Source organism: Kogia breviceps, chromosome 6 (assembly GCF_026419965.1).
Source record: "Kogia breviceps isolate mKogBre1 chromosome 6, mKogBre1 haplotype 1, whole genome shotgun sequence".
NCBI classification, from domain to species: Eukaryota; Metazoa; Chordata; class Mammalia; order Artiodactyla; family Physeteridae; genus Kogia; species Kogia breviceps.
In genome coordinates, this window is record NC_081315.1 from 75,381,736 (window position 1) to 75,401,242 (window position 19,507).

Here is a 19,507-nt window from a genome sequence, read left to right on the forward strand (position 1 = left end):
AGATGCTCTGGTTTCAGAGTTCCCCTCAGGAGCTGGTCTTAGCAGACAGAGAGATGGAGAGGAAAGGCATCATCTTTTCACTGCACCAAGCAACATTAATGCCACTCGACAGGAAGGAGCAGGAGACCTGTCTCTGTGTGGAGAAGGAAGGAAGAGAGGAAATGGAAACGTGCCAGGAGCCACTCACCACATCTGGTCCTGCACCAATACCTTTGCAGCTATTACTCTGGGAAGGCCCAGCATCTGCTCTGCTGACCACAGCGGTAGCCACGTCCAACGGTGCTGAAAACTGAAGCCAGCACCAGTGGGTCTTGATTCCACCCCTGAGCTAACACATGGCTCCTTAATGCTCCTTTCCCATGTGTTAATCTTGCAACAGAATGTGGGACAGAAGATTTATAAAGCTGGGTGATGGGGGAAGGGCAGCCAGATCACCTTACTCCCAGGCTTCTCAATCAAGCCTCCTCAGATTCCCTTTAGTGGCCTGTATTATTAGCTTCAAGGGAGGTTCCCCCAAACTGGCATTAAAAGAGCATGTGTTCCATTCAGCTGGGGGGAAGGGAGACTTGATGCGGGGCGGGGGAACCCTGGAGAGCCAAGGCAAATCACACACTCTCTCATCCTGCACAGGAAGGCAATGCCTTACTCCAGGGGGCGAGCTGTGCTCTCCAAGGCTCTGACAAGTAGAGGTACCAGCAGGATGCACCCTGGGGACCCAAGGGCTGGAGGCTGTTCCTGCAGAAAATGAAAACGAAGGGAAGGCAATGGGAGAAACCCAAGTTAACATGATCACCACGTCATGGACTCAGTCCAAATCGGAGCCCAGCAAAGTCCCCTTGCTGTGTCCACACCCACCAGTCTGTGCTTGAGTCTACGAGTGGATCAGGCAGGATAATCCTGGAGACCAACTCCACGCGCCCAGCCGGCCCCACCCTTAGGGCCTCTAATTATTACTGCCTTATAACCTTGTCCCCCTTTCCCAGATGGGAAAACTGAGGCATCCAAAGCAAATGCCGTGCTTTCCTAAACCAGGTAGAAGTTCACTTCCCTAACCACAATTTTGCACTTTTTTACAGCTCTATCACATTTCAGATTTCACCAGGTACACCTATTGCCTCTGCAAAGTGAATCTTAAATACAGTTTAAGGAGTGAACTCAAAAATGAGATGAGGGCGGTCGGGGAGTCCGGCAGGGCTTTATCTGTGGCTTGGACAGGATGGGTGCTCCCCCTCCCACCAGCTTCTCCTCCAACCCGGTCCCCCGGGACGTCCGGGTTCTGCCTTCCCCCCCCCAAGACGTTTCCACCGCAACCCGAGGGCGGAGGCGCAGCGGCTCGGCCTGGGGACCGGCAAGCGGGGTCCCCGGTCCCGGGGCCAAGAAGGGGGCGGGGGACTCGGGGCCGCGACCGGCCCGCCCAGCCCGGTGGCCGGGAACTTCTGGCGGCGCCGCGCCGCCCCCGCCGCCCCCACCCCCACCGGCCGCCGGGCGGGCGTACGGCTCGGGTTTCCCTTTCTTCGCCTCGTCGCGCCTGGGGCGCGACCCCCGAGGCGGCGGCGGCGGCGGCCACTCACCATATTACAGATGGAGGCGATGTTTCGGACAGTCATTAGTCTAAAGGTTACAGCGATCCCGCACCGCCATCTTTATAAGGTGAAAACAGGACCGGCCATGGTGAAGCGCTCGCGGGGAGGCCGGGCGCGGCGGCGGCGGCGGCGGCGGGGAGGCGGCCTGGGGTCCGGCTTTCAGTTTGGCTGGGAGAGGGAGGCCGGGAGGGAGGAGAGGAGGAGGGGAGGGCGGGGAAGGCAGGAGGCGGGAGGGAGAGCGGAGGGGCGGGGAGTGGCGGAGCGAGGGAGCCTGGGCCGCGGCCGGCGGCGCCGGGAGGAGGGGCGGCCCGAGCGCCGCGTGCAGCCCGCGCCCCGAGAGCTGCCGCCGCGCGCCCGGCCCCGACCCAGCCCCAACCCGGCCCCGGCCCCGGCCCGGGTCCCTGCGGCTCCTCCGCCCGCCCGCGCCCCCGGCCACCCCGGCTCGGCCTTTTTTCTTTTTCTCTTCTGATGTCCTGCTTCACTCTGAACGGGTTGGAATGCGCGGCCAGGCCCTCGCTCGCGCTGCTGCCGCAGGTCCCTCGCGCGGACCCCGACGCGTCGGCGGCCTCCTCCGGCCCGCGGCACCGCCCGGGAAGCAGGGACCGCGCCCGCATGGGGTTTCGGCCGGCGGAAGGGGCTGCCCTCGTGCCGGGGAAGCGGGGCACGTCGCCGGGGACAGGGGGCCGCTTTCGGTCTTCATTTGTTCTTCTTTCCTGCCGCGCGGCCCCCAGCAGCCCCGGGTTTTTATGTTTGGGCGAGTGGAGGAGGCAAGGGGTAGGGGTGCCTATATCCAACTTTTCGTTTCTCCCCGGGGCTCCAGCCAAATGACACCCGCGGGGACCCAAGAAGTAAATGGGGTCAGGACACCGGAGTGTCCAGAGCCCTGGCCAGCCGCGGGCCGGCTGCCTGATCGAGGGCGCCGGGAGGGGACAGGAATCTGGGTCTGAGGGGAAGCCAGCCACGGCGCGCTCGGGCAGTTTGTGACATTAGCAGGTACAAAGGGAAAGTCTCGGTTCTGGACAAGGACTAGGGACGGTCCAAGGACCGATTTGAATCTAGAAAGAACGAAAACCAAACTTTTCCGCGTCTTCTAGAAATACCTTCCTCTCTTGGGGGCACCCAACCTCTTTAGGTTTTGAGAAGGGTCATTGTATCGGCTTATACACATTTCCTGCATAAAAGGTCGTGGGTTTTGACTCAAAGCTTGAATCCACACCATTTAGCAGATATGTTCCTGTGAAGTGGAGGAGCCCAATTCCGAAGGTGTGAAACAATTGTTATACAAGGTTGCAACTCAGTGTTTTCAACAGAGAAGTTGTACAAGTGCAATGCGTGATAATTCTTAAACCAATATATTTAATGGCAAATTGAATTAGAAGAGAAGTTAATATAATTGAAGATAGCTTTTATCTAACCAAGAGGAACATACTGGGAAAATAGCACGCTGCCTGTCCTCCATTATCTATTTAGTGCTAGGCATTGTAAGATTTGAGAACCATCGATTGCTAACATCCTTAGGACCTGGGATGGAAATAAGACAAACAACAGCGACTAAAGTTTCCTTGGGGTCATCTTGGCTCTGTATATTTAATGGATTTAAGGAATAAATTACTGCTTATGTTAAGTCATTCTGCCTACATCTTATTTCCAAACAGATCCTGAGGATGATGATAGCTCGCTTCGGTTTTTTACCATTGTCAATCATGATGCTCTTTACGTTCATAATCTTCAGGCACCAACATAATCATCAGATAATAGATGCTATTATAATCGCCTTTTGCAGATCAGTAAGATAAGGCTTAGGGTATCAAGTATCCTACCTCAATCATGTTCCCCAAATGTTACAACTGAAGTTGGTGTGCTAATCTGGCTGAGCACCTTAAAAAGAGGAGAAGGCAGCAAAACACCCAACCTATGGCCAGTTGGGTAACTAACACCTGGAAAGGTTTAAATACTTGAGGAAAGTCATAAAACAAGTTCAGGAGCAACCTAAAGGCTAAAACTCAGGCCTTGGGACTCAATTTCACAGACATTCCACTATGAAGGCATTAATCCAAAACCTTAAATGATATGGAAATTTTATACCATAAGAGAGTTCAGTATTTCTGCCAACATTGGCATAATGGATGGCAAAGTCCACAGGATTGAAAATGCCATTGACATAATGAAAATTGAACATCATTCGATTACTGAGTGCTACGTTAGCAAGGCATCCTTTGCATGCCTTTTAACAGCCTAAAGCCTAAAACTGAAGTGTTCAATATAGACAAACATCCAGATTGAAACTCAGGCAGTGAATTACAAACACAGCAAATCAACTGAACACAGCAGATCTTGTCAGACTCATGAATAATTAAATACATTTTTACACTACTACAAGGTTGGTATTCACAGATCTAAATTGGAAAAGGCATCAGTTGAAGAAGAATAATTGTAACCTCAGCCTTGTTCAGGGAGGAAACATTACTTGGAGGTGGTAAGAGGTAAAATGATGAAAATGTTGACAAGCTAATGAGAGAACTTTGAGGAAAATTGTTCCACATATAGGGGCCCGCTGGTATAAAGGTATAGAGTTAAAACTGGGAAAAGTGGGCAAATGGAGAGATGGAACATAGGCTAGCACTAAACAGATGAAGGCATATGATCCAGGCCTGGCCAATGAGAGCACTTCATGGCCCAGCCACAATGATTGGTTCAGCTAAGAGGATGTAATATAAACTGAGCCAGTGAGAGTTGGCCCTGGGTCTTTGGGGAAAGAAGTGCTCCCCTTCCTGAGTTTGCTGAGCTGATATGATAAAATCTAGAGCTGCCATCTTTCCACTTCCTGAGAATGAAGAAAAATAAAGCTGAGAAATGTAAAAGAGATCCTAATGATACCATTTATCCTGTGGCTGCCAGATCTGTATCCTGGACTCTTCAGCAACTCAAGGTGGTAAAGTCCTTGTTTTCTTTGGTAGTTCAAATTGAGTGTCTGCTGCTCACAACTGAAACAATTCTAATACACCATTGTCTCCCTATGTCCAAAATTCATTAGGTTCATTCTGAATTCATGGTGTTTCCTTTTCCTCTCTTCCCTACCCACTCCATGGATTTTTCCAGGTCTTCCTCCTCTAGATCTGCCTCCTCCGTGATGCCGTCCAAGATTGCTTCCCACCACCACCAATGAACTATATCCAGGTGTTTCCATGCTCACCCTTCTGTCGTTACCAGTTTTGTGTCAGTGCCCCCTCCTGTTTCCCCTCTTTGCTTAGTTAACACCACTCAGCCTTCAGATGACCTGAGACAAGATGGGATGCCTTTGTCATATGTTCTTACAGCACCATCAGTCTTCCCTTCATGGACCTTATGTTTGTGAATATGCTTATGCCATCTAGCACACAGCATGGAGGAAGTAGAATGGGTGGTTAAAAAATGAATCCTGGATCCAGACTCTCTGGACTAGGTGTATGATCTTGGGCAAGTGTCTTAACTTCTCTATGCGGAAATTTCTGTATCCATAAAAAGAAGAGGCCCCTTCATAGAGTGTTATTATATAGAGTACAAAAAATATGCCTGACATGCACTAACCACTACATAAGTGACACTGCTATTATTATTGTGCATGTGATTGTGTGCTTCTCAACCCTCATTAGATGTGAAGTGAGAGAGAGGTCTGTTTTTGCTCACCATTTTACACCTAAGAAGGACACAGCACCTTGTCTGTAAGAGCAGCCAAGAAATCAGATATTAAATATTTGGACAGTTGCCTCTCTCCAAGTGGCCTGGAAGCTCCTGGAGGGAAGGAACCTTGTCTTGTGCATTTAAAAAAATCTCATCCGGTCTCAGGCACTGTGCCTGGCACATCCGTTCCCTTCCTTTTTTTCCTCATTGCCAAATAGGTTATTGCAGCTCATGTGAGATGCAAGTGCTAGTAAACATTTGGCTGTCTCAGGGGAAAACATTTTCCTGGCTGTACTGGTTTCTGAGGTTTATATTTCAGTTCTGTGAGGAACTTTATGACAGGCTTTTCCCTTTTTCATCATGTATCAACAAATCCTGAAGACATGCTTTGGGCCAGATGCTGTGTGAGGCGCTGGTGGTCCGAGGATAAGAGAAGGCAGTCACAGCACTCGCATTGCTCAATTTCTAAGGTGAAACTGTTTATGAATGTCTTCACTACTTTTTGCATGCACTTAGTATAAAATAAGGATAAGCTAACTTTGGAGTGAGTTCCTACAACGGGGAAACTGCATCTAAAATCACGCGTGTATTTATGCGTGGTTAAGATTCCCTAAGTCTTTGAAACAATTGGCATATTTTGAAGTGCCGATTGAAATGCCATTGAAGGACTCTTAAGCTAGGTTGGAACATGATTAGATTTCTATTTGTTAATACATTTTGATTAACTGAAAGAAGCGATGACTCTAGCTGGCTACTGTGTGGGGAAAGAGGGTTGAAGGAGAGCAGAAGGGCTCTAGGGGAGGCCAGTGAGAAATCTGTGGAGAGGGAGTCCCGGAGCTGCTGGGAGCCTGGGTTTAGGTAAGGAATAGCAATGGAAAGGGGAGAAGCAGATAGATCAAAGACGTTTTTTTGGAGGTAGTTAGCTGAATTTGGTGATTTACTGGGATGAGGGACAAGGATAAGTCAAAGATGAGACCCAAGTTTCTGACTAGAATGAAAAGGAATGTCATTTTTTATAATCGGGAATGCTGGAAGAGAAGGTGCAGGTGTAGGTGGTTGAGAAGAAGTGAACTTGGTTTCAGAGGTGTTGAGTTGGACATAACCATGAAACACCTGAAAAGTTATAGCAGGTACCACTGGGGCTCAGAAGAGATGTCTGGACTGGAGATAAACCTAAAGGTAATTAATATATAGAAGATAACAGAGGACATGTGGTTATGGATAAAATTGCCTAGGAAGAGTTTTGCCAAGGAGGTTTTCATTTTTTTAATGAACTTATTTATTTATTTATTTTTGGCTGCATTGGGTCTTCGTTGCAGCACGCGGGCTCCAGAGTGCAGGCTCAGTAGTTGTGGTGCGCAGGCTTAGTTGCTCCGCGGCAGGTGGGATCTTCCCAGACCAGGGCTCAAAACCGTGTCCCCCGCGTTGGCAGGCGGATTCTCAGTCACTGCGCCACCAGGGAAGCCCTGCCAAGGAGTTTTGACTGAGAGTAGATAAAGGGATAGTCAGAAAGAGCTCCACCACGCAAGATCAGAGGGAGGAAGAGCAGCCCAAGAAAACTAACACAGTGCTGCTGACAGGGTAGAAGAAAAGCAGACAAACATGCAACATGGCAAACTCCAGAGTATTTTAAGATGGGAGGAGGTAGTCAAAAGTATCAAATACAGCTAAGAGATCAAAGAAGATGATTAATAATAGTAACAATGTTCAATTCTTGAACAGAACTTTAACATGCATTTAATCCTTCTGACAGCCCTATGAGGAAGGCATATATATAATCCTCATGTTAGAGAAAACTGAAGCTCAGAGAGTTTAAGTAACTTGCCCAGATTCATTTAAGCATTATTTCACCAGAACCTATTACTCAAGAATTCTTTGAATTCTATCAAAGGCAGTTTGCATGGAACAGTTAGGATATTGGATATTAGATAATCCATATTGGAATGGATTAATAAATAAGAGGGAGGTGAGAAAATAGACTAAAGGTGTTCGGCTTTCAAGGGAAGAAGAGATAGGGAACTAGACAATTGAAGAGCTCAAAATTACCTTCATGGAATGGGTCTCTGCCTGGTTTCCAAGCACCTCCTTTAAATCAGATATTTACATCACTCTCCCTTCATGCTTCCAGGCCTGCAGCCTCACCCTCCGATGATTATTCTTCCTTCTATTTCAAGTCCACTCACTCCTCAAAACTCCATTCAAAGCTCACTTCCAGAGGAAGACTTCCCAGTTTCACCTTTCTTGGTAAGTTTTTATCAGAGGTCACTTTTGACGTTTCTTTAAGATTTTTTTTTTTTTTTTGATGTGGACCATTTTTAAAGTCCTTATTGAATTTGTTACAACATTGCTCCTGTTCCATGCCTTGGCTTCCTGGATACAAGGCATGTGGGATCCCGGCTCCCCCACCAGGGAGCAAACCCACACACACCCCAGCCCCCCCACATTGGAAGGCAAAGTCTCACTCATTGGACTGCCAGGGAAGTCCCTTGACGTTTCTTTAGAAACCTGAAATGCCTGGCACAATGCTAGGTGCACACAGGAGTCTCTCAGATAATTAACAGGTAATTAATTCTTTACCTACAACACTTGGCTCACTTAATCAGAACCATTTTACTCACCACCCTGCTTTCCTGGTGGTTTTCTCTTTCCTCCAAGTTCTGATCTGAATTATATAGAATTTACAGCCCTCATGGGTATGAGGAGGGCATGGTTTAGAAGGTAAGTGTGTGGCAAGGAAGTTGAAGCAAATGAGCTTCTCTCATTTAGAAATAAGACTTCTAGAGAGATTTGGTCATAAAATAAGGAGAGAGCTCAGCACTTTAAGGGAGGCAAGGGAATCAATGGAAGGGTTTAGTCATCTTATTTATCCCTTTTACCATAATTATTAGTACATTTGTCATCAAAATGTGAGGAGCTAGTGAATCTACAAGTAAGGCTTGATGGAGTGCCCTTATTAGAAGGGTAGGGGTCATGTCAAGGGCCCAAGAGCTTTGGAAAGGAGGAAGTACATCCATTAGATTGAGGAAATTAACATGAGATGGCCTCCATCTTCTTAGTAGATGGGAATAGAGGCTCCATCACTCCCTAGAGGTTTTGACTGCTTTGTTTACTGCCATACCCCTTAGAATAGTAAGGCACATAGAAGGCACTCAATAAATACTTGTTGAATGGGCGATTGAAAGGATAAGATTAGAAGAAGACTCTCTAAGGTAAGAGAATAGTTGTTCTAATAGCCTAATCAGATTTCGAACAGGCTTTCTTTGGGGGCATTTCCATTCCTTCCATGTCCATAAACACTATTTACAATAATGGAAAAATGTATGCCTTCTCACCAGATTATACCCTAGTATGCTCCCAACCCGTATGTAATCACTTCCATAGTTTTAACAGCCTCCTTACCACCACTGCCACCTGGTGGAAGGGCAGGGATTCACAAGTGGCACCTGGAATGAGACTTCCCTCAGGCAGCAGCACCTGTAATTCTCCTTTTGTGATCATGCCCTTCTAGAAAGCTGGCAACCATGTGGTTCACTGAAAACAAGATAAGACTGTCCTGAACTCTCACACTGTACAACTTTGTCCCCAGTGAAGGTTTAGGGTTCTACTCTTGCATTTCTTCTCAGATAATAGGGTCAGACAGCCAAATTAAGGGTGACACTGATAAGGCCACATGAGCAGGTCCTCCTACTGGTGGCTGTGGTACTATGTACCTTGAAAAGCACTATACACATGCCAGTCATCACTCGCGGTCACCAGTGACCAAAAAGAGATAGGCTCTGAGGAGCTGACAGCTCTGAATGCTATTCATACTCATTTGATAAGCCTTTCAAGCTCTGCATGAACTAGGTAAATAGATTCAAAAGTTTCAAGAGTACTAATTGATTCAAATGATTACAAGTGATTTATGCTGTTTTTGATGGAATTCTGGTTCAACTGGAACCTTTGAAACAATGATACTATAGATGTTTCCATTTGAAGCACACTATACTCATTGCTGTTTAGACTTTATTTTTGAATAAAAAGGACAATTCAAGATAGCTTACTTATCTTCTTTTGGGGGGGGTAATTATGAGCCATTTAGTTTAAGTCACTGTTATAATATTTCAGCAACAGCTATTATTGATTCCTATAGGTTATTATAAAAGAGCTGTTGATATCACGTCTAAGCACAAAGCATGAAACTTTCCTAGGTTTTTAATATTTTAAATTAAAGCATACATTCAGAAAATTTAATTTTTAATTAAAACATAAATACATGCATAAATCTTAAGTGAATTGTCACAAAACAGGCACATCTGTACACCACCACCCAGGTAAAGAAATAGAACATAACCAGCATCCTGAAGTCCTCGCCCATACTCCTCTCAATCACTATCCTCTCTCCCCCAAAGGTAACCCCAACACTGACTTCTAAATCCATAGCTTAGTTTTGCCTGAGTTTTCTGTTTGTGTTGCTATAAATAAAATCATGCAGGGCTTCCCTGGTCGCGCAGTGGTTGAGAGTCCACCTGCCGATGCAGGGGACACAGGTTCGTGCCCCGGTCTGGGAAGATCCCACATGCCGCGGAGCGGCTGGGCCCGTGAGCCATGGCCACTGAGTCTGCGCGTCCGGAGCCTGTGCTCCGCAACGGGAGAGGCCACAACAGTGAGAGGCCCGCGTACCGCAAAAAAATAATAATAATAAATAAATAAAAATAAATAAAAAATAAAATCCAATTCTTATTAAGCCATTTCTTGGTGTTAGGGACTTCCTCATTGCAGCCCCTTGCATATGGACATACTCCCTCCGTCCTACATATACAAAACATTACCTATCTTTCAAAATGTGGCAAAATATTACCAATATTAAACTGCCCGTGATCTTTTAGCTATAAAAAATTTTCCTCTTTTTGTTGATCTTTCATAATCTCAATCAGCGCCTCTCAAGCTTTAATGTGCATATGAATCACTGAAGGATGATCTTGTCAAAATGTAAATTATGATTAAGGCAGATTCTGCATTACTAGAGCCCAGTAATGCCAATGCTGCTGGTCTTCCGCGTCTGCTGAGAAGACAGAGGTGAAGTCCCCGTTAGTGGGGGACTACGCCGGGGGAGGGCCCCTTGGAGCCCGCGGCAGAGGAGGAGGCAGTGGCCGGGCCCAGGCCCCAAGGCCACCGCGCCGACTCGCGCGCAAGCCCGGCAGTGCGACCCGCGAGCCGAGATGGGTATCCCGAGAGCGAGGCCGGAGACCTATCAGACTTTTTAACTTTAGCCATTTTGGTGAGTGTGTGTCTGTGTGTGTGTGTGTGTGTGCGTGTGTGTATTTCATTGTGGTATTAAAATACTGTATTTTAATAAACAACGATTGTGTTTCCTTTTATAGCAGAACAGAGGGAACCATATATAACTTAATAATGCTCATCAAAATATTTTTGGTACTGAGTCCACATCATCCTATTTCCTTTTAAGCCCATCTCAATGAGCAATCCATGTCCCAACTAGTATAAAAATAATAACATAGATATGTGACAGGTCCATCTGAACCATCTAGCAAACAGAAGGATTCATCTAATATCGCCTCGAAATGAACAAGATAGAAAAATGAATAGTCAATGACTATAAGCAGTAACAGAAAAGAACCAACTTTAAAAAAAAATGAAGTTGTAGAATAATTGAATATTACAGTTAGATTCATCTAATTCAACCAACTTGGAACCAGGAGAGGTTAAATGATTAAGACCCGTATGGGTTGCAGACAGAGGGAGAACTAGAATTGTAGTCCATACACCCCTGGTCTTTTATAGGATACCCAAAATTTTATTCAATGTGCTTTCTTAAGTCTAAAATTTCTCTTTAAACTCAATTTAATTTCCCAGAGTCCAGATTAATTTTGTAAGTGCACTTAGTTAACCATGAAAGAACACTCTGTCCACATGTTGTAATTATATAGCCATGCTTTCTCTCTCTGACTAATTAGAAGACAACTCAACACTGAAATCCAATCTCAAGAGAACATGCTATCTGGCTATCACTGTTCAGAAAGGCAAAGCAGTCTGCCTAAATTCTCACTATTTTCTTTGCCAGCACATCAAGGCTTAGAGTTTTATAAAGCAATCCATGTAAATACTCTACTGTCTTCCTCTGAGGACTCAAGGGGGTCAGGGGGCTAGCTCTATAATGTGATGGCTTTCTTATAGGAAGATGTCACCATTGACCCACAATCAATAGACCATGGACTTTGAATTATGGTTCTGCAATGATCTATATACATTCATCCAGAGCTTCTAGATGACAAATGGCACACAATTACAAATGTCTAGCCTCTGGCTACTGACCAAAATATAGCTAATTTATCCCTATAAAGTTCATGGTTTGAGGGCTTCCCTGGTGGCACAGTGGTTAAGAATCCGCCTGCCAGTGCAGGGGACATGGGTTGGAGCCCTGGTCCAGGAAGATCCCACATGCAGCAGAGCAACTAAGCCCGGGTGCCACAACTACTGAGCCTGCGCTCTACAGCACACAATCCACAACTACTGAGCCCATGTGCTGCAACTACTGAAGCCTGCGCACCCAGGGCCCGTGCTCCACAACAAGAGAAGCCACCGCAACGAGAAGCCCACGCGCCACAATGAAGAGTAGTCCCTGCTCACCACAACTAGAGAAAGCCCGCGCGCAGCAACAAAAACCCAACACAGCCAAAATTAAAATAAATAAAATAAATAAATGTATTTTTAAAAAGAAGGAAAAAAAGACATCCTTGTCTTCTTTAAAGAAAAACAGTTCATGATTTGAGTCTATGCTAACAGCATCAGCAAACCATCTATAGACTCTTAACTTTTACCATCTTGGTCTGGGAAATACAAGCTCTCCTCTATTTCACTGCGGTATTAATTTAAGGTACCGTTTCCCTTAAATCAAAAGCCCCAAAACAATGACGCACAGACATATTTAGTTTAACCACTGCAGTGTTTAAAATCTATTTGAATTAATGCCAACATTTGAAATCTAGAGAATTCACATAAAAATTCAGATTATCAGCCTTTTTTGAAATATCAAAAGCTCTAGCCATTCAGGGACCTTATTCCTGGTAACAGCCAGGAGAAGCTGACGGGTGGCTTCCTTCAGTGGGGACATATTTCCCTAATCCAGCAGTCTCCTGTCCAGGCCTCTTCACTCCTTTATGCTGCCTTCCTGGCCCCCATAGGCATTTGAATTTATGACTTGTGCCCTTATCAAATAGTATCAAGGCCAGGTTTCTGCCTGGAGCTCCATGCCAGGGCTTTGGCAGCAACTTGAAGAATCTCAAAACAGGCTGTGTGTGTAATTCCGGCCCTCTGCAGGGCCCTGCTGGATTGCCCAGTGCTGTCCTTTGCTATGCTCTTTCCATGGGCTGGATATTGGCATAATACAGAGCCTCACTGACAGATAATGGGGCTGCGTTCATTCAGGGAGATCTGGGACTTCTGTTATGCCCCAGGAGCCTGATTCCCATTTTCTCTTCCCAAGTACATGGGTAGAAACATGCTGAGAGATGTAGTTTAGCTTTCTCTAATCTGCAGAAAATTCAATTGGCAAGGTCTGCAAGCTTGGCTCTTCTTCTAAGCATCTGTATTCCCCACCCCACAACCCTGGTGAGTCAGTGCATTCAACAATGCTATTTAAAATTCAATAAATAAAGGCAAATGAAATTACAAAAATGGATCATCACTTATATGAAAAACCAACTAAACAAATCTTTTGCTCAAAATGTCAAGCATTCGGGGACTTTAATAAAATATTGAAAGTATGTTCCCTAGAGGAGATAAGCAATTCAAAAATAGGACATATGAGAACAGTACTAAGTGATCCTTCAAATGCAAATGGCACCCCATGTCCTAATGGATACAGAACCATATTTACCTGATGTGATGAGGCATATCATACGGTGGGAGTCTCTGGGGCCCAGTGGACAGCAGCTGTGCAGGATCTGAGGCTAGAGACGTGAACAACAGTGGTCCATGGGAATCCACAGGAGAGATTAGTTCAGTGTCATGTAGAGCCACGCTGTACAGGATTTACTGTTGTGAAAGTTTCCCAGAGTTCTAGTAACAGTGGGTAGTCAGAACCTAGATTGTCTCAACCAGGGTAGAGCACTGTACTGGGTCCAGGACTGCATAGTACTACTCTTGTCTGTTGGGCCCTTCTTGAAGGAGTTAATGTATCCACCCTCTCTTTTCTTGAATTATCAGTGGTCATTGATCTTGTGACTTTATTTCTAAGTAACTGCTCAGATGTGTACCCACTTGGTGTTTTGTCCCCAACTCTGATGACGTAATCCCAAAAGGCTATCCATTCCTTAGCTATTTTAGAAATCCCTAGAGAAGTTTGTTAGAAATGCAGATTCCAGGGCTCTACTCCCAAAGACTCTGACCCAGTAGGTCTTGATGGGGACCAGGAATTTACATATTAACCAATGCCCCCGGGGATTCCGATATATATGGTCTGTGGCCATACTTTGAGAAACGCTGTCTCAGAAGGCTGATAACGCTTCATGGTTCCATCTCCAACATCAATTTTTTTTTTTTTTTTTTTTTTTTTTTTTTTTTTTTTGCGGTACGCGGGCCTCTCACTGTCGTGGCCTCTCCGGTTGCGGAGCACAGGCTCCGGACGCGCAGGCTCAGCGGCCATGGCTCACGGGCCCAGCCGCTCCGCGGCACGTGGGATCTTCCCGGACCGGGGCACGAACCCGCGTCCCCTGCATCGGCAGGCGGACTCTCAACCACTGCGCCGCCAGGGAAGCCCACCCAACATCAATTTTAAAAACATACTTTTGATGAATATAAAACCTGAATATAAAAATCCTGAATTCATGATAATATGAAACCCTCCTGTAATTACCAAGGTTGTATAACTCAAATTGGGGGTGGGGGGGGCATAGGCAAAGAAAAAGAGTTTATCCTGCCTTTCCCATATGACCTGTTTTTTGGGGGTAATCAAATAGTGTTTGAGAGAAAGTTGTTTGTTATAAAAGTCCAGCTAATAAATGCAGGAGTGATTTTTTTAAATTTGTAATTTATTTTACAGCTATGAAACAAGAGTTTAAGGAATGAGCATAAGTGGAAGCTAAAGCCATTCGGTGAAAGGGTAACGGCTAACTTGGTAGTGGAGGACACCACCTCAACCCACTAATAAAGCCTAGATAAATGGGACAAGTGTGCCATTACGGGCCTTGCAACGTGATGCACCAGAAGTATGGAAGGTTTTCTCGACCCAAAATTCAACTTGAATCTCCAGTTTATAGAAAATAAACAAGTTAAAAAGAGAAAAAGAAACAAGTTAAATGAAGATAAAGAAACACACTAAATGCCAGTAAGGGGAAACAGACAAATCCAGAATGTGGGTCATTTTACAGGAGATATTACCCAAATTCTACAACAAATCAGTGATCAGGTAAAGGAGGAGGATCGTTATCAAATAAAAGAGGCTTAAAGACATAGCCAAATGCTATGTGTGGATCTTGTTTGGATTCTGATTGGAAAAAAACCAACTGTAAAGAGAGAGTTTTGAGACAGTCGGGAAAATCTGAACATGGACCTGGTATTAGAGGATAATAAAAATTATTAGGTGTAATGGCAAATAGTTATGGTTTTAAATGTTTTTATCAATCTAGAAATGCATACTAAAATTTTTACTGGTGAAATGACATAATGTCTGGAATTTCCTTGAAAATGACTGAGTAAAAATAAAGGTGGGTGGGCAGATGAAATGAGATTGGCAAAATATTGCTAATTGCTGAAGACTGGTGCTGAGTATGTGAAGCTTCTCCTTATTTGGGGGTATGCTTGAAATTTTTCATAATAAAAATTTTAAAACATACTTTTGCTGTAGGCACTCACCCATTACAAGTCAGGCTAATGAGTCAACAAGTTGAGGTTATTATTACTCAGTAATTAAGCATTCCCTTCTACTGGCAACTCCCCTATAAATGCCCAGAACTAAGTTTTCATATCCTGAAATCCATTTTTTTCTCTCACAGCCCAAAAAAGCACTGGTGGTTTTTTTCCCACATTACTCTCTTCTGTAATAGCTTAATGAGGTGCACAGAGTAAATGGAACTCCATTTGCTATTGCTACTTTGGCTGCTCAAGAACCATTAAAAGACCTTTAAATCGTCACTCATCTATTAAGTGAAAGAAAATCCTTGAGACTTCCCTGGCAGTCCAATGGTTAAGACTTCGCCTTCCAATGCAAGGGATGAGGGTTTGATCCCTGGTTTGGGAGCTAGGATCCCATATGCCATGCAGCCAAAAATCCAAAGCATAAAAATAGAAACAATATTGTAACAAATTCAATGAAGACTTTAAAAATGGTCAACATCAAAAGAAATTTTTTTTTTTTTTTTTTGGCAGTACGCGGGCCTCTCACTGTTGTGGCCTCTCCCGTTGTGGGGCACAGGCTCCGGACGCGCAGGCTCAGCGGCCAAGGCTCACGGGCCTAGCCGCTCCGCGGCATGTGAGATCTTCCCGGACCGGGGCACGAACCCATGTCCCCTGCATCAGCAGGCAGACTCTCAACCACTGAGCCACCAGGGAAGCCCCAAAAGAAATTAAAAAAAAAAAAAAATAAGAAAGGGAGGGAGGAAGGAAGGAAGGAAGAAAACCCTTGTCATTAAATTAAGGGAAAATCACTCTTCATACTCAGGAGTTTGGGGTGTTTAAAATGCACTATTTAGATAGTGAAAAAGTGTTGAAGCAAATATGGTTGTACTTTATTGTAGCCTATTTCTAGAGGAAAAGAGGAGCCCTCTTAGAATATTTACAACCTACTTTGTTCTTGGTTACCTAACAGAAAATGGCTTCAGATTAAGAATTAAAATTTCCTGAATCAAGAAGTATTCTAATTAATCAATCTGAGCACATTTGTAAATGTTGAGGTCAATACTGTAAAGATTGGTGCAGTAGTTTAATTCTTAGAGGCTATGTCTTTCATTGCCTATAAAACTAAATTTGGCTACTTCACTCACTCCAGGGTGGCTAATTAACAACCACAACACAATTCTCCTGGCCATCATTCCTGCAAACATCTATCTCCAACCCAGAAGACATCAGCCAGGGTATTAACTTAGGCCCTTTTTATTATAGTAATTCTATAGTAATATTTCCAACTTTGTTTTTTAAAAGTCTTAGTCATTAATCTACCAGTTGCTATTATGGCTTTTCTGTGAAATGTCAAGTGCTATTAAAATCAAGGTTTAGGGACACCTAGCAGGATTTCTCAAAGTGTACTCTGGGAATACCTGCATCAGAATCAACTGGTGGGTTAAAAAATGCAGATTCCTGGGTCCCCCTCCAATCAGACTACATCAGATTCTCCGCTGATAAGCCTGGAATTTTGCACCTTTAGCAAGTGTGGCAGGTAGTTCTTTCACACACTAAAGTCTGACAACCAAGTTTTCTAGAATGTGAGGTTTCTCTCAAGTCTTTGAGAAAAACAGAGGATAAAGACACAAGTTCAACAGCAGCAGGAGGAAGCAATCAGCCAGCATGTGGAACACACCACAGCACAACTGACCTGTCCACCAGCTGATAAACAGGTAAACAAAATTTAGTATGTCCAATCAATGGAATATTATTCTGCCATAAAAAGGAATAAAGTCCAGCATTGCATAGCACTACTCTTGTTTGTTTAGCCTTGAAAACATTATGCTAAGTAAAAGAAGCCAGAAACAAAAGACCACATCTTGTATTATACAATCCCATTTATGTGAAATGTCCAGAATAGGCAAATCCAAAGAGACAGGAAGTAAATTAGTGGTTGCCAGAGGATGTGGGGAGGAGAAGGTAGGGAGTGGCTGCTAGTGGGTGAGAGTTTCTTTTTGGAGCGATGAAAATGTTCTGAAATTAGATAATGGTGATGATCGTACAACTATGAATATACTAAAAAATACTGAATTGCACACTTTAAAAGGGTGAATTTTATGGTATCTGAATTATATCTCCAAAACTGTTATTTAAAAAGTTAAAGGTGTTGGAATAAAAAAAAAGAAAAAAGGAGGACATTTTTTTCTACACCAGAAGAGGCTTAAGCTTTGAAGACATAGAACTAAATACAATAAGTAAACCTTGTTTGAATCAAGATTCAAACAAACTGTAAAACAGACATTTTTAGACAATGGGGGAAGTCGAATATGAATTTGGAATTATTGTTTACTTTCTTAACAATCATGCTGGCATTGTTGTCATGTACGATTATGTCTTCTTTTGAGATTAATACTGAAATATTGAGGGGTGAAAAACATGATATCTGGGGGTTTTCTTTAAAATACTTCAAGAAAAAAGGTAGATAGATGGAACAAGTATGAAAAATGCTGGTTTTGGTTGATAGCTGTTGACTGGAAGATAAATACACAGGGACTTGCTGAATTTTATCATTGGGCATATTTGGGAATTTTCATGATAAAAATTTAAGAATGAAGGAACTCAGGGCTTCTTGATGATTTTAATGTGTTTTGATTCCAAAAATTTCAGATGTACCTGCAGTGTTAGGGTGAGATTGAAGGGCAAATATTAGAGGCAGGTTCTTACTTTTTAGCTTTTCAACAGGAAAAGGTCAGAGGGAGAATTGAGAATAATTCCATAAACTCAAAGAAGTTAATGGACAGACTAGAAAGGCACTGAGCTCAAAGTTCCTTGGTCATTTTTAAAAAAGAGAAGAGTGGGACTTCCCAGGTGGCGCAGTGGTTAAGAATCCACCTGCCAATTCAAGGGACATGGGTTCGAGCCCTGGTCCGGGAAGATCCCACATGCCGTGGAGCAGCTAAGCCCACGCGCCACAACTGCTGAGCCCACGCGCCACAACTGCTGAGCCTGCGTGACACAACTACTGGAGCCCATGCACCTAGAGCCCGTGCTCCGCAACAAAAGAAGCCACCGCAATGAGAAGCCCCTGCCCCACAATGAAGAGTAACCCCCGCTCACCGCAACTAGAGAAAGCCCGCGCGCAGCAACGAAGACCCAATGCAACCAGTAAATAAATGGATAAAAAAAAATTTTTAAGGCCACTTTAAGTTCTAAGAGGATAAAATTCTTGTTAACTGAATATTCAGTTGATATTTACTCTAAGCAATTAATTAACTTCACATCAAAACAAATTTGTACTTTGATGTGCTGTGCTGGACTTAGGATTTTATTGTTGAGAACTTCCTAATTTTATAATCCTGTTAGAGATTTAGTTGTCTTAAAAATCTAATACCGTACACACACACACACACACACACACACACACACACACACACACACACACACACACACACACATAACGTAACGCTGAATCTTTGACCAGGGAATTAACCCAAATTGCCACATCTTTCTTATGGGAGCATACTACTTGTTTTCGATCACTGATTTCAGTATTTTTATAGAGTACGGCCTATCTGCTTCATAATCAGATGCAATTTCCTTCTCAAATGTCACCTGGCCTGACTGGTAACCATCTTGCCACATGATAATTAGGACTTGGGGAAAAATTGTTTTAAGTGCGTTTAAGTATGTGAAATCACCTTGACTAGGAAATCCTCTGCCTGGGTGTCAGAAATCTTGGACATGTGAATTACAAACATTTTTTTTAGTTTATTGATATTGAGGAAGTTGGTTGCAGTGCCCTCTTTATGAAGATCTGTGGAGGAAATTTCCTTTAGGAATCTTTGTGCTTCTCTTAAGTGTCTGATTTGTTTCCATTTTCTGATTTTCGCATTGACTGCTAAGCAGCTCAGAGCAAAATTTTGGGCCTTCTTTCAGCAAGTGTATAGCGCTTCATAGGTTACATTTTGTGTACTAGCCCCAGACTTTATCTTATTTTTCCTGCAATCCAATTTCCTCACTGTTTTTAAAATATCATTGTAATATAGTCTTATAAACTACATTCATATTCTTTTTGGACTAAAATGGAATATAAACAATGAATAAATGAATGAACAATAATAAATTATTTTAAAATTACAAATATCAAAACAAATATTACAAACATACATTACAAGTCATTTTCATGTTGCTGGTTAAATCCATCTAACTTTTAACATGTACCACTTCTTTCTTTATACATGGATGTCAGCCACTCCTGATATTTATCAACTATGAACGAGATGGGCTTTACCACAAAAATGGGACTAAGAGAGCTTCAGGTTTATTATTAGGACTTTTCTACATTGGAAAAAATAAAAGTGGATTAAAAAGGGTCTGAGGAAGGAGACTTCCCCGGCAGTCCAGTGGTTAAGACTCCATGCTTCCACTGCAGGGGGTGCGGGTTC

At 43.8% G+C, this 19,507-nt stretch overlaps 1 protein-coding gene and 1 long non-coding RNA gene across 3 annotated transcripts in view; one reads left to right on the top strand and one right to left on the bottom strand.

Moving 5' to 3' along the window:
* The window catches only part of USP46 (ubiquitin specific peptidase 46), a 62,466-nt gene extending 60,541 nt beyond the window's left edge, over positions 1-1,925 (bottom strand). The window contains exon 1 of one of the 2 annotated variants that reach the window (XM_059066264.2): positions 1,572-1,925. In XM_059066264.2, the coding sequence (XP_058922247.1) occupies positions 1,572-1,607 (36 nt within the window). In that variant the 5' untranslated portion in view covers positions 1,608-1,925. The remainder of the gene's footprint in view (positions 1-1,571) is intronic. The other variant, XM_059066263.2, reaches the window with a different exon arrangement.
* LOC131758299 (uncharacterized) lies at positions 1,538-14,517 on the top strand. The gene is made up of 5 exons (XR_010841055.1): positions 1,538-1,650; positions 4,683-4,760; positions 5,625-5,713; positions 7,372-7,487; positions 14,287-14,517. It is a non-coding gene; the product is annotated as an uncharacterized lncRNA (long non-coding RNA).
* Positions 14,518-19,507: the final 4,990 nt, after the last annotated feature.